This window comes from Hyperolius riggenbachi, chromosome 5 (assembly GCF_040937935.1).
Source record: "Hyperolius riggenbachi isolate aHypRig1 chromosome 5, aHypRig1.pri, whole genome shotgun sequence".
Taxonomy (NCBI): domain Eukaryota; kingdom Metazoa; phylum Chordata; class Amphibia; order Anura; family Hyperoliidae; genus Hyperolius; species Hyperolius riggenbachi.
In genome coordinates, this window is record NC_090650.1 from 26,149,697 (window position 1) to 26,165,849 (window position 16,153).

The following is a 16,153-nucleotide window of genomic DNA, read 5'->3' on the forward strand; positions in this document are numbered from 1 at the left end:
AGGGCACTGAGAACTTCCCCTGGAACTGCAAAGCTGCAGGCAGGAAATATAACTGCTTAGCCCTAGAGACACACACCCCACATCTTCTCCTTTGCATTTCACATGCTGCTTTCCTGTCATCTTGTATTGTACTGAGCATGTGCAGGGTCAGCAAAGCATGCAGGGAGATGTAGTCTGTAGAAGATCGTCACAGTGTTTCACTCAACTCCCTCCCCCCCTGCTGGGAAAAATTCATGCAGCCCCTGCCTGCCATAAATGCCTTTGAAGTTCCCTAGAATTCACTCCCTCTACTTCCCCCTCCCTCCCCCCTACGATGTGGCCGAGAAAAGTCTGTTTCTTGTGTTTTTTTTTATTGCTGTATCTCCTCTCTGCAAGGCTGAGCTGTTAGGAACCAGACTCGGGACATGTGCTTTGTGTGACAGGCAGACGCTCACTGAGATTATACTCAGCGCTCAGTGGCGTAGCTAAGGAGCTGTGGGCCCCGATGCAAGTTTTGCAATGGGGCCCCCCAAGCACTCTATACATAACAATTGATACGGCGCACCACAATCTGCCAATGGCAACCACAGTGTCAGAGGTGCAAGAAGGGGATGGGAAACAGTTTGTTAATGATTACCAGTATCTATAGAAGTGATTATTATGAGCACAGGACCGATAGTGAGCTAAAACTGTAGTTGAGGTAAGGCCCTTTGGGGCCCCTCTGGCCCAAGGGCCCCGATGCGGTCGCAACCTCTGCAACCCCTATTGCTACGCCCCTGTCAGCGCTGCATACGGCTGTGGCTGTAACTCACTACCATGTCAGAAACACTGATAGGGAGTTGCAGCCATGGCCGTATTCAGCGCTGAGCATAATCTCAGTGAGCGTCTGCCTGTCACACACAGCACATGTCCCGAGTCTGACTCCTAGCAGCTCAGCCTTGCAGAGAGGAGTTTCCCCGACTACATCACAGGGGGGAGGGAGGGGGGAGTAGAGAGAGTGCAATAATCCTCCGAACTTCAAAGGCAAGAAGAGGCTGCATCCCTTCTCTGTAATCCCGCACGCTTTCGGAAAGGTCTGTCAGCTCACTACCGCGCACATCATGTTGCGAGGACATAGGGGAATGGGGAGCACAGCCAGCTGACCCGCATACAAGCCGAAGGGGGGACTTTTTAGCACATATTTTGTGCTGAAAAATTCAGCTTGTATGCGAGTATATACGGTATATAGAAAAGTTACTTGTTATAGTTAGTTTTTCATCTCGGATCCGCTTTAAAGTTCTTTATTGACTCTGCCTTATATTCACCTTTCAGGAGATCCTGTTTCTTGTGTACTTTTCATTTATGAGCTTTCTGTTTTATAAAGCCTAACTACCCTTCATGTTCATGCTATAGATGACCGTCATAAAGAATCATCAGGAGGAAACTACCCGACCCCCAAGTCCCAGCCCCGGGAGCGAGAGAGGGAGTCTGAGCGTCAGAGCCAGAGGAAGCGCAAGCAGTCGCCGTCTCCGCCCTCTTTCTATGAGCGCAGCAGCAAGAGAGGCGAGGACAAGTAAGTCATGGCAAGCAGGGTGGGCGGTATTTGCTGGGGGTGTTGCAATCTGAGGTGGGCGGCCCTATGGACCCCTGACCAGATCACTAACTGTCCTGTGCTAGATCTGTGTCTTCTCTGATCTCCACTCACTGGCCGGTATTCTCCAATTAAAGGTCACCTGACTCGAAAGTAACTAGTAAGGCTGTGTTCCCACTAGAGCAGAGAGCTAACATGTTTTGTCCGTTCTCCGCTCATCACTAAACGGACAGTGAACCGCTCCTATTTTATAAATAAGAGCCGCCCACAATTGTCACTCTGCAACGGTTCCGTTGCAGTAAGCGGACCGCACTTCTTTGCAGACCTCGATAATCCCGGGCGACGTGGCCCACCGCCGATCTCTGCCACTCGCTCCCTGTACGCAGGGAAGAAGCATACGGATCCTTATTGGGCTACAAAACATCAATGGGAATCCTCAGCAACAGAGAGAATTCTCATTGGTTCAGAGTGGACCAATGAAAATTATCCCTGTTGCTAGGGAGAATTGGCCTAATGCTGCCTATGGAGAGCTCCTGCTGGCCTCTGGGCTGAATGAACAGGGACCAATTGGGTGTGGGACAGGTGAGCGTCGATCACATCGGTCAGCAGGCAGATGCAGAGCAGCAGCGCAAGCAGATGCAAAATGGACAGAGCACATCTAGTTAGCGCTTACAGTGTCCATTTTACATTTGCTCAAGCGGGAACAGAGACTAAAATCAAGCACAGACGTATGGTAACAGGGAAGGTACATACCTTTATGTGCTCTGATGTCCTGTCTACTCCACTCCCCAGCACTTACTGAGTATGTGCAAGCCCCAACGTTGGGCATGCTCAGTAGAGTTTTTTGCTCATGAATGGTAACTACAGGAGAGTGTATTCAGGCCAAGAAAGAACGCTTGCCCACGGTTCGTGCCATTTGGAAGATGGAGGAGCCGAGGTGAGAATCTGCAGGGGTAAGTATTCTATGCAAACGCCATTCAGGCTCAATTAAAATACAGCCGAATGGCAGCAGAGAACCGCAACATGTCACTTTTAGCAGGGCTGTGGCCATACTCGGATGTGACTCCTGGTTAGCGCTCTACTGCCGGTAGAGCGCTAACCAGCACCCTGCCACTGCCAGATTGCAGCTGATGGGTGATTATTGCATCAAATTCTAAGTTATCCATACAATTTTTTATTTTAATATCTCCGAACAAATCTGCCAGTGGTCTACACACTGGTTTTGGACAGTCTTTTATTTGCAATCGTGGCCTGGCTGTAACATTTTATGGTGCGCAAGCACTGAGGACAGCGGAGGGGAGTAGCATTGTAATAAACTGAGCAATGCAATGCTAAAAGGTCAATCTATTGATTCTTGGAGAACTCTTGCTTAATTGGAGGAGTGTCCTTGATCAGGTGTCAGGGTGGGGCTGCTGTACTGGAGTAGTCACATGACTGCTAAGTGTGCAGTGAGTGGATAAAATGTACATGTTCTTATTTTTCATGGATCTATCAAGAAACATTATCCATACGTGTTGGTTCTTGGAGTCCTGATCATGTGACACCGGCTTTTGTCCCAGCAGGTATGACACTCCCGCTTCCTCCAAGAAGAAGGGGCGCTTGCAGGACCGCAACAAGCTCTCCACCGAGGAGCGCAGGAAGCTCTTCGAACAGGAGGTGGCGCAGCGCGAGGCCCAGAAACAGCAGCAACAGATGCAGAATATTGGCATGACATCGCCCATTCCTTACGAGCCTGTGCCCCCCTACAATAACCAGCTTCCCCCACCGTTCATGCACTACCCACAAGGCTATCCCATCCAGTCCTTCGTGGACCCAACAAATCCTAATGCAGGGAAGGTCCTGCTCCCCACACCACCGCTGGATGTGGTCAATTCCCCCAACAGCTACGACCCCTCCCAGGGCATGGTGGTCAATCCAGCCATGATGACGCCGCAGCCGGTGCCCGTGGTACAGCATGTAGCGCCGCCCATGGAAGTTTCCAGCCAGCAGTACGTCGCTCAGCCGGAGTCTATGGTCCCTCAGGACCCCAATGTGACTGTCATGTCAGTACCAGCTCCTAATGCAGTTCAGGCTCCGCCCTATGGAGTCTGGGACCCCAAGCAACCACCTGTGCCTGTTCAGCAGCATCAAGCACAACCTCCGTACCCACCAGCCCCCGCCCAGCCTGCGCTGTACTACCCGGGACAGGCCTGCCCAGCAGTATACGGAGTGCCGGCTCCCTACCCGCAGGCGCCACAGCCAATGTTGCAGGTAAGAACCACGCAGTCTTCTTCTGGCTCATGTTATTGGATAATTTTGATCACATGACACTCTGCGGAGACTTCAGTCCTCTGCAAACATAAAAATACCAGTAATAGAGGGAACTAAACCTGTGTATGTTACTTACTCGGGTTAGCATTTTTTTTTTTTAAGATGGCCATACATCAGGCGACTTGGCGGCCGTTCATCCATCTGATTTGATTATTATAATTGATTTGGATAAAAAAACTGTGCTGCCAATAGCATGCCTGATCAATAATATGACCAATTTTTGTCCGAAATTGGTCGCATGAATCGACCGGACATGCTGCAAGATGTAGGGCCGACTTGCTCAATCAGATGCATGGCGATAACGTCGAGCAATATTGGGACGAACGTGACAAAACCCCCCATGCTGTCCACCTTAATGTTCGCTGTGACGTCGCACATGGGCCGCGTGTATGGAGCATGGAACCAGCTGCGGACATGAACACGTAATGTATACTGCGGACAAACACATTAAACGCTAGAGGGACAGCGTCGAGGCTGTGTCACAAGGCCGGATACGGAACGATTTCAGCATGAAAACGATCGGGAATCTGCTTGCGGTGTATGGGTAGCTGACAGATCTCTCTAATCAGATTTGATCAGAGAGAGATTTGTGTAAAATCGGAAGTATATGCCGCCATCACGCAAACGCCTTGACCAACGAAACTAGAAATATAGAAGTATAAACTAGAAATATAGAAGTATAAATATAGAAGTATGTATTTGGCCTGTGTTGGCTCCGCCCACTTGACCAAACGCACAATTAAAGACCAAGTGTGTAATCTTTGCGGGGTTTGGCATCAATAATTTGCATTGAAATACAATAAATCTGATTGGCTGTGGCTCCACCCCTTTCTGAATTTGAACCCCAATCACCCAATGGCCAACTGTACCAGCTATAGGTGATTAACAGTGCAAGAGGCTTGTGCCATTAACAGTGCAAGAATGGCAGCAATCAAATATTCCCCTTGAAAATCAATAAGTGGATTTTGATTGGCTTTTGTAGGTTCCACTCTTTTCTGTATATTACCGTAATTCCAGTCACCCAGTGACCAACTGTGCAAAGTTTGAGAACCCTGACATTAATAGTGTAAGAATGGCTGCAGTTTACATTTTCCAAATGAAATTTGTATTTTTCTCCACCCACTGATGTCCCGACATTGCTCGGGTATGTATTTGGCTGGTGTTGGCTCCGCCTACTTTTTCTAACTCTAACACTCAATGACCAAGTTTGTGAGCTTTGCGTTCTTTGGCATCAATAATTTGCATTGAAATGAAACAAATCTGATTGTCTGTTTGTTGCTCCACCCCTTTTTCTGAATTTGAACCCAGTCACCCAATGACCAACTGTACCAGGTTTAAGGCTTGTGCCATTAAAGGAGTCATCAGGGGAAAAAAGGATAAAATAAGTGGTACTTACCGGGGGCTTTCTCCAGCCCCAAGCTCCCAGCATGTCCCTCGCCGCAGGCCCGTCCCGGTCTCCGGTGATGGCGTCAGAGCGACCTCCAGGTCGGCCTGTACTGCGTCTGCGCGAGCAGCACTGTCAATCACCGCCACGTGGGCCGGAGCGGACAGTCCCCTCTGGCCCACGTGGCGGTGATTAACAGCACGGCTCGCGCAGGCGCAGTACAGGTCGACCTGGAGGTCGCTCTGACGCCATCACCGGGGACCAGACGGACCTGCGGCGAGGGACATGCTGGGAGCTTGGGGCTGGAGGAAGCCCCCGGTAAGTACCATTTATTTTATCCTTTTTCCCGATGACTCCTTTAACAGTGCAAGAATGGCAACAATTACATATTCTCCTTGAAAATCAATAGTTACATTTTGATTGGCTTTTGTAGGCTCCACCCACTTTTCTGAATATTATTCCTAGTCGCCCAGCGACCAACTGTGCAAAGTTTGAGATCCCTGCCATTAACAGTGTAAGAATGGTTGCAGTTTACATTTTCCAGTGAAATTTGTATTAGTCTCCGCCCACTTTTTGGTTATGGGAGTAAAAAGTATCCTATACTTTATTCCAGGTAATGTACTATGTGTGCCAAATTTCATTCAAATCCGTTCAGCCATTGTTGCGTGATCGAGTAACAAACATCCAAACATCCGAACTTTCCCCATTTATAATATTAGTAGGATTACCTGTAAAGATAGGATTTTGGGGTCTCACGTGGACCCTCCCCACCCCCTTTGCACAACTGGGTGGAACCACAAACAGCCAATCAGATTTCAACCATTCACGTCAATGGAAAAATTTTAAAAGGCTGCCATTCGTACAATAATAAAGCCCTCAAACTTTGCAGTTAAGTCACATGGTAACTGAGGTTAAAAGTGCAGGGGAAGTGGGTGGAGCAATAAGACAGCTAAGCAGATTTCAGCCATTTATTCTGCATGAGTAAAATGTAAACTGCAGCTATTCCTTAAAGAGACTCCGTAACAAAAATTGCATCCTGTTTTTTTATCATCCTACAAGTTCCAAAAGCTGTTCTAATGTGTTCTGGCTTACTGGAGCACGTTCTACTATCACCATCTCTGACAAGAGAGAGATACGTTGATTTATTACAGACTTGTCAGCCTGTGTCTGGAAGGCTGCCAAGTTCTTCAGTGTTGTGGTTCTGTGATGCATCTCCCCCCTCCTGGCCCCTCTCTGCACACTGCCTGTGTGTTAATTTAGATTAGTGCTGCTTCTCTCTGCTCTATTATCTTTTACAAGCTGGATAAATCGTCCTCTGAGCTGGCTGGGCTTTCACATACTGAGGAATTACATACAGGCAGAGCTGTCTGCACTCTGCAGGAAGAAACAGCCTGACACTTCAGTGGATGATAGCTGCAGGGGGAAAAGAAACACACAAATGATCTCTTGAGATTCAAAAAGGGTGTATACAGCCTGCTTGTGTGTGGATGTATTTTCTATGTGTGGACATACTGTACATCAACCTACTTCCTGTTTTGGTGGCCATTTTGTTTGTTTATAAACAAACTTTTTAAAACTGTTTTTAACCACTTTTAATGCGGCGAGGAGCGGCGAAATTGTGACAGAGGGTAATAGGAGATGTCCCCTAACGCACTGGTATGTTTACTTTTGTGCGATTTTAACAATACAGATTCTCTTTAAAGGATACCCGAACTGACGTGACATGATGGGATACACATGTGTATGTACAGTGTCAGGCACACTAATAGCTAGGCTGTGTTCCTTTTTTTCTTTCTCTGCCTGAAAGAGTTAAATATCAGGTATGTAAGTGGCTGACTCAGTCCTGACTCAGGACAGGAAGTGACTACAGTATGACCCTCACTGATAAGAACTATAAAATGCTTTCCTAGCAGAAAATGGCTTCTGAGAGCAGGAAAGAGGTAAAAAGGGGAATTTCTTATCAGTGAGGGTCACACTGTAGTCACTTCCTGTCTGAGTCAGCCACTTACATACCTGATATTTAACTCTTTCAGGCAGAGAAAGAAAAAAAGGAACACAGCCTAGTTATTTGTGTGCTAGGCACTGTACATACACATGTCTATCTCATGTCACGTCAGTTCGGGTATCCTTTCAGTTCAATACTCACCCGGGGATGCTGGAGGATGGATCGGGGAACTTCACAGAGACGCCACCCGACCAACGAGCGTTTCCAGATCATATGCCTACCTGTAGGAATACTGGACAGCACACGACAGGTGCAAACGAGAGGTCAAATGATTGCAGCACTTTGCGCGGGGATCTTAAAAATCGGATCCGCCGCGACAGTAGTAGTCACCACAATTTGAGGTGAGTGGTCCACTGACAAATTAGAGGTGTAGGTGAGGGGGAGCAGAGGTAGTTTGATTTGGGGACTCTGACATAGAGATGGTTGATGGTGCTAAAAATTATGGCTTACATGCAAATTGTATGCAGTTTTCCACAAAGAAACGCAATTACAATTGTTGTAATTCCGACCGCTGCGATCGCGCCAATATCCGTCAGGTGTATGTTGCAATGCGTTTGCTATATTGGACTGTAGGGGGGAAAAATTGAACATTTTGAATTGGTGGATTGCGAATTTGCACAAAATGGTGGATCGTGAATTGGCAAAAAAAATGCAGCGGTGTGGAGATTGCAATCGGGAAAATTGTGTTGAAATGCAGTTTCTCTTTGTTTGAAATGTGCCTAGCATGTTGCGTTCCGATCGCATCGTACAATGGGAGCGGAAAACGGCCCAAACTGGGACAAAGCGATTTGACAAAAGTTGATTTGGTTGCCACCCTTATTTACCAAAACCTGTGTAAGGGCCCTGTTCCACTTACAGCGATTGCGATGCTGAATCGCAAATCGCTAGCGATTTTTGAATTGCTAGGGCTGCCAGGGGTTTTCCACTACTGCGATTAGATTTTTACAAAAGCGCGATTGCACCTCGAAGCGATTTTGCAATGCAAGTGCATTGCATATGCAAACTCGCAAACGAGTAAAAAATAGTGACAAGGTGCAACAGCTAGCGTTTAGTGATTGCTAGTGGAAAAGAGCCCTCTGAAACCGTTTAAGCCAAAATGTTGCCATTACTCCATGACCAATCAGATTGCTCTATCCGAGCACCTGCTCCATGGTTTGCTTGCATTTTCCATGCAGTGTTATATGTATAAGAAAAAAAATTTTCCCAGTTACTTCGACACCTGTGGGAGGCGGCCCTGTCTCATAAAACTAGGTGGAGTAAAAACTATGAGCCAATCAATTGTGGACAGTCCCTATAAGAAACTCCTCCCCCTATAAACTCTGGCCAGTTTTTCTCCTGTTAGCACGGAGATAAGGTGTGTAGCTGGTCCTATAGTGTGGGGTTTGTTTTTTGTATTTGCGGATGTGTCTGAGGAGCAGATTATTGTGCAAGGAATGCAAATTGGGTGCAAAAGAGGAGCAGTTGCTCTGTTTAAACTAATCCGTAGCTTAGATCTGAACACCTGCACCACTTGTGCAGCAGATTGCTACAATGATTCTTGCACTGCCCCTCAGATTCTGGAGGGAATGCAGGACTTGTGATGGCTGGGTGTGGTTGGTTGTCCTCTGTACGATGCTGAGTCAGTGATTTATGAGATGTGATGTTGGAATATTTCCTCGCATTGGATGAGAGCTCTCTCATGAAGGTGCCCACTACTGATACAATCTTGATTGGGTACTTATCCGTTAGACGGGCGCATCCTCTAGGTGGCGACAAAACTCCACCAGAGTTACATCTTTCCCTACTATCCATGTCGGCCTGGAGGGGGAATAGTAATTAGCGCCACCTGCCGGATGCGCCCGGCTAACAGATAAGTACCCTTGATTGTACAATCTTACCATGTAATATTAAGCCTCATCTACACAGTACAATTTTCCATCAGATAGATGGATTTATTAGATAGATGTGATAAGAAATTGCATCGTGTGTAGAGGTCCAAATCGGTTCAGATCAATTTTGCGATAATTTTTGCATGGATAAGCACCCAAAATCTAGCGCAAAATCGGACCGGTGGGGAATTGTCTAATAGATCTGATGGAAAATTGTACCGTGTAGTTGAGGCTTAAGGGACTGCCTCTTTTCAAAGTATAGTCATACAGCTTGCTTTTCCTAGATTTGGCACAATTGTACAAACAAGATTGTATCATCAGTGGGCACCTTGGCAATGGCCTCGTCCGTATAGCAATGGGAAAGGGCTGATTCACACTTGGGCGCTTTTCAGTGCGTTATTGATCGCCGGCGGTCAGTAAAGCGCAGTTGCTAATGTATCCCTCTGGGATCTTTCTTGCTACAGCGTCTGCGGTTTGCATAAATCACAAACGTGCTGCTTCCAGCCCTTCCGGGGCGATTGTTATGTAATTCTCACTCTCGTTGGATGGTAATCGCGGTAAAACCGTGACGTAAAATTGCAATTCACGATTTGCGTTCTTAGTGTGAACTAGCCCTTAATGTGATCTATCGGTACTGTAGATCAGATTTCCCCAACCCTGTCCTCAAGGCCCACCAACAGTACATGTTTTTTCAGAAAACCACAAACATGCACAGGTGGGGTAATTAGTGTCTCAGCAGAGCTGATTACATACCTCTGGATTTCCACAAAACATGCTCTCAGGCCTGGTGCACACCAGAGGAGTTTTTCCGAGCGTTTTGAGTTTTTAAATCTGCTGCTAATGTTATCCTGTGTGTCTGTGCACACTGGAGCAATGAGGTTTTGTAAAAAACCCCATAGCATTACATTGGGAAGAGCTTTTAGAGGTTTCAAAAGCTCTTCCCAATGTAATGCTATGGGGTTTTTTACAAAACCTCATTGCTCCAGTGTGCACAGACACATAGGATAACATTAGCAGCAGATTTAAAAACTCAAAACGCTCGGAAAAACTCCTCTGGTGTGCAGCAGGCCTTAGTGGGCCTTGAGGACCGGGTTGGGGAACACTGAGGACCGGGTTGGGGAACATCTGAGATGGAGTCTTGGCACTGGCTGTGGTTTATCTCAGTTTTCTCTGTTGGATGTTGGTGGTTTATACAGAGCTGCAGCTGCAGGTAATTACTGGAGGTGATCAGGGTAATTACCACCTGTGCAGCCCTTGCTGTGGATTATTGGAGTCTATTGGCAGCTAATATTTCACTGGGATCATTGTACAAAGTTAGGCCCAGTACACACCAAAAACCTCTAGCAGATCTGCCAAACGCCAGAGGTTTTTGAAGCAGATTTCCAGAGCGATTCTAGGCATGTTTGGGGCCCGTTCACATCTAAAACCACAAACCGCCGTTTTGCGGGAGTGATTTTTCCGCGATTAACGCGGAAAAATCACTGGACACTGCGGCGGTTTTGGCGCGATCGTGATTAGCGTGCTTTGCACGCTAATCACAATCTCTAAATGCGAAACGGTAACCGCCGGAAAACAGCTGCATGCAGAGCGTTTGCGGTTAACGCTAAGCGCAAATGCGGCAGTAAGAACACTGCCATTTTCTACAATGGGCTCTATTCTCAATGAGTTTCCGCATGCGGTAAAGTACATGCGGGAAGTTTGCACCCAAAATACCGGCAAGTTGGGATTCTCAAAATGTTCCGCATGTTTTTTCCGCATGCGGAAAAAGTGTGATAAAAGTGCGGGATTCATGCGGTAAAATTTCCGCAAAAGTCGGTATTTTCCGCAATAAAAGATCAATTCTCAAAGATGTTCAGGCGCATCTTTTCTTCGTTAATTACCGAATTTTTATCACCTACAAGAAGTAGGTGATATATTCCGCATCCCATTGACTTTAATGAAGTGTGGAGGCTTAAGGGCTGTGCTTGGTGGACTTTAACTTTTTTTTTTTAAACACTTTTTCATGCGACCTTTTTACCGCATGATTCCCGCATGAATAATGCCTGTTTCCGCATCTTTTTTCCCGCATGCGGCAAACATGCGGAAAATGTTAGTGAATGCTAAAAAAATGCGGAGTTTACCGCTGGCGGGAATTTACCGGTAAAATTTTGCGGTACTTTTGGCTCTTTGAGAATAGAGCCCAAAGTGTAGCGGTTTTTACAAAACCGCTACACATTGCGGGGTACTTATCCGTTAGCCGGGCGCATCCACTAGGTGGCGACAAAACTCCACCAGAGTTACAGCTTTCCCTACTATCCATGTCGGCCTGGAGGGGGAATAGTAATTAGCGCCACCTGCCGGATGCGCCCGGCTAACGGATAAGTACCCATTGCGGTTTACCTTGAGCTGGAATCGCGCGATTCCCGCTCAGGTGTGAATGGGGAGAGGTACGGTAAAGCTGTTACTGAACAGCTTCTGTAACAAAAACGCCTGGAAAACCGCTCTGATCTAGTGTTTTTCTGAGCGGTTTGCGCTTTTCCTATACTTTACACTGAGGCAGAAACACTTGTACAAATCGCTAACGTGCTGCAGGAGCCACGTTTGCTACAAACCTCAAACCGCTGGTGTGCACCATCCCATTGAAATACATTAGCCAAGCGTTTTCCAAGGCAGAAGCGGGTTGCGAAACGTTTCAAAAACCGCTCGGTGTGCACCAGGCCTTACTGCACTTACTAGTAATGCCGGATACACAGGACACTTTTTCACTCCATTCTACGTTCAATTCCCTTATCTTCTGCTCGTTTTTCTGATCTTTTTTTCTATTCACTTCTATGAGAAATCAAGCGGGAAAGCAATCGAGGGTAATATTGGACATGACGGAATTTATCAATCGAACGTATCGAGCATAAAAACGAAACGTGTGCACCCAACATAAGGTGGCCATGAATCTAGCGATTTTTGCAGACCGATTGACCAGGTGATTCCATAATTTTATGGAATCGGGTGAAAAGCTATGCGCAACAAGCATGCCTCATCGATGATTTGACCAATTTTGGGCAGAAATCGATCAAATGTATTGATTGAGCATGGTGGAAAACCTCAGGTTGATGTAGTCGATAGGGGTGCACAGCGGTAACGGCGCGGGATATTGGGAAGAGTGGCGAATGCAAGAGTACCCCCGGTCGCTGTCCCACCAAATGTAAATGTGTCTTTCGTGGAAAAGATAGCATTTGATAAACGCGTCAAATCAGGTGAACAGCTGTTACATCTGGCGCAGCACTGTATGCAATGTGAAGGTTTATCGGGGACATTTTATTGATTGTGTGGGAGCATTGGGGTGCTCTGTATTCATGCGACTCTGTGCTGCGTTGAGCCGTGCAAAACTACTGGCGGTGGTGATCTGATCAATACTGAGTGGTTATCTGATCAGTATCGAGCATTTTTTGGCACTCAAATAATCCGATATGGTCCTAGTCTGGTTTAGGGGACCCAGCTGGAAACCTCATAGTGAACAGTTCTCCAATCACAGCAGTGTCTACAGTACAGAGCGTTGTGATTGGCTGAATAGTGTGGGCAGACTTTTTTTTTTTTTTTTTTTTTTTTTTAAGAATTTTTATTGAAATTTTCTACAAGAAAAATACAAACCATCCCAACAAAACCCCAAACCCCAGAGGACCCTATAGACAGGTAGACAGTGAAAATACCAACTAAACACAGAACATTTATATCGCGCTTTTCTCCTGGAGGACTCAAAGCGCCAGAGCTGCAGCCACTAGGACGCACTCTATAGGCAGTAGCAGTGTTAGGGAGACTTGCCAAAGGTCTCCTACTGAATAGGTGCTGGCTTACTGAACAGGCAGAGCCGAGGTTCGAACCCAGGTCTCCTGTGTCAGAGGCTGAGCCCTTAACCATTACACTATCGAAGCCTAAACTACAATTCTTCCAATTGTTTCGTACAGACCAGATGAGTACCAGCATGTGATTTAAGTACATCAAAAAAATCATTGAAATCACCAAGAGTATAATACATTTACAAGTGCAGATCTGAGATATGGACTGTGATGTCCAAATTAGGGATTACAGAATTAGCATTTTTCAACCCAAGAACCCCACACTTTATCTAATTTAGCGGGATTCCCACGAGTTTGATAAGTAAGGCAGTACAAAGGCAGATTCTGATTAATCAATTTTTTGTAATCCTTCAGAGATGGTACAGTAGAAGATTTCCACTTGAATAATAGACATTTCCTCACCTAGAAAAAAGCTAACCTGAGGAATAGTTTGTGTGTGGGCAGACTTTACTACAATTTATCTTAAACAAGACGCACTGTTTATATTGCACTCTTTGCCCTGGTGGACTGAAAGCGCTTCAGGCTGGGAACGCAGGTAGATAAGCTTGCGTTGCAGAAAACGCTAGCATTTTTCCCGCTAATGAAACTCTATGGGTAAAACGGCATAGATTTGCGATTTACATTGTGTGTTTTTGAAAATGCACAACTTACTGCATAATTTTGTAAAAACGCTCATAATGTAACCCAAATGCTTTTGCTGCGTTTACGGTACATACTTTTGTAATGTGTGGGGGTTTTTTTTGTAAAAAAAAAAAATTGTAATTTATTCCATTGAATAGTGAAATGAATAAAAAAACAAAACAAAAAAAAACCACACAAACTCATACAAAAACTCACATGGTGCGCTCCCAGCCTCAGGGCAGCAGCCATTTATGCTCCTTGGGCAATCGGGATCATTAGGAAGTCCTGCTCTAAGACTCCTTACTGTTTTAGGTACTGGTTGGTGCCGGGATTTGAACTCGTGTCAAAGGCTCAAACTCTACATCAAAGGTAGCAGCCTCACCAGTACGCTATACAGCTGACCTTAAAGTGAACCTCCGGACTAAAAATCGACTCAGCTGCACTGAAAAGGCCTGGTGTTTCTTTAACAGTTTCACAGCATCAGAACTTTGTTTCTCTTATACAAGCCTCTTTTTTAGCTGCACAGAAGAAAACTGCCCGGGCTTTTTTCCCCTGATGCTGTGCAAAGCATGATGGGATTTCTGATGTTGTTGCTCTCGTTCTGCTGTTTTGGTGCAAATTTTTTTTTTTTTTTTACATTTTGAATTTGACATTTGAAGCCTAGCTTGTGCAGCTGGGAGGGGTAATCAGGACACAGGACAGTTGGAACTGTGTCTCCTGCTCCCTGTCACCTCCTTTCAACCAAAAAGATGGCTGCCCCCATGACAAACATGGCAGCCCCCATGAATCACAAACATTTGCCTGTTCTTTTAAAACAGGGTGGGTAAAAAATTATATTACCTATCTATTCTAATTAACATAACTAATGTAACTTAATGACAGTATGTTTGTTTAGGCTGAAGTTCCCCTTTAAATGGGAGGGTGCCGTCCAGCCAATCACGTATGCCAGAACTTCCTTATGAGAAACCTGCTGGGGTTCCCTAAACTAGACCAGCGCCGTCTAATATATCCAGATGGGGATAGTCAATGAAATGCAAATTATTCTGATGCAAAGATATGCAGCTTGACAGTGCATCAATCCAATACCTCAGGGTAGGAACACACTAGGCAGAATCGCATATGCCCTTTCCATAGCACATAGTGGAAAACACAAATCCTATTCTGCCTAGTGTGTTCCTACCCTCAATGGCATTTTGCTCTGCTTTTTAAAGGGAACCTAAACTGAGATGGATGTTTACTTTTAAAAGCATACTAGTTGCCTGACTCTCCTGCTGATCCTCTGCCTCTTATACTTTTTAGCCACAGCCCCTCAACAAGCATGCAGATCAGGTGCTCTGACTGAAGACTGGATTAGCTGCATGCTTGTTTCAGGTGTGTGATTCAGCCACTACTGCCGCCTAAGAGATCAGCAGGACAGCCAAGCAATGGGTATCGTTTAAAAGGAAACATCCATATCCCTCTGTTAAGGTTCCCTTTAAATTTGCATGAAATTAGCATAACTTTTTGCATATCATTGATTTGTCCTTATTCCGTGATGATGATGATGATGCGAATTTTAGTTTTTTTATTTATTTATTTATTTTTTTGAGGCTCTTTTACTTTTTTGCGATGCGATTCACAAAACACAAACACAGAGTTTTATATTAGAAATCACAAGTACTATTTTAAACTGATGGCTTGCAATGTGATATTTTCACGATCGGAACGTGCGTTGCATTTTCCATGCGTTTCCTGCAGGGCAAACAAAATTGAAATGGCGAAATCTCCATGAGTTCACAAACGCAATCCCGTTTGCATTTTGCAGTGTGAATGAACCTAATTTCCAGCTCTTTCATTTGATTAAATCATTGCATTTGATTAAAAATAGTGATTGATTTCAGTTCAGTTTCATATAATTTTTTTTTATTTTTTTTATAAAATCGTGTGTGTGATTTTTTTTTTTTTGGGTGTTTTGTGTGTGTGTGTGTGTGTGTGTGTGTGTGTGTGTGTGTGTGTGTGTGTGTGTGTGTGTGTGTGTGTGTGTGTGTGTGTGTGTGTGTGTGTGTGTGTGTGTGTGTGTGTGTGTGTGTGTGTGTGTGTGTGTGTGTGTGTGTGTGTGTGTGTGTGTGTGTGTGTGTGTGTGTGTGTGTGTGTGTCTAAAACTGATCAATAACGTGCAGATGATTCTGTGCTTTGAACTGGGCCTATCAAATGCACTTCATGCTGTCTTGATAGACCCTATTCTAAAGGCCCACATACACACTAGATTAAAGTCTGCTGAGGTGGCCAATTACGACAGTCGCTGCCAATAAACCGGTGTGTGTGTACAGAAGCTCCCGACTGCTGCCCGGCAAGCGATCTGCCTCGCGGATCAACCCGGCTGAGCAATGTGCCAATAGCTTTGTCGGTGTGGGCCAGAGCTGCGTTCTCATTGGTTACATCTGCCAGCCAGTCAGTGTGGGCCAGAGCTGCATTTTAATTGGCTAGATCTTTAGGCCAGTCAGTGTGGGCAGAGCTGCATTTTCATTGGTTAGATCTGCCGGCCAGTCAGTATGGGCAGAGCTGCATTTTTATTGGTTAGATCTGCCGGCCAGTCAGTGTGGGCCA

General features: G+C 45.7%; 1 protein-coding gene across 2 annotated transcripts in view; it reads left to right on the forward strand.

Moving 5' to 3' along the window:
* The window catches only part of SETD2 (SET domain containing 2, histone lysine methyltransferase), a 109,772-nt gene that overhangs the window by 69,872 nt on the left and 23,747 nt on the right, over positions 1–16,153 (forward strand). For both annotated transcript variants that reach the window (XM_068235213.1, XM_068235214.1), the window contains 2 exons: positions 1,372–1,531; positions 3,112–3,799. In XM_068235213.1, coding sequence (XP_068091314.1) covers positions 1,372–1,531; positions 3,112–3,799 — 848 coding nt within the window. The remainder of the gene's footprint in view (positions 1–1,371; positions 1,532–3,111; positions 3,800–16,153) is intronic.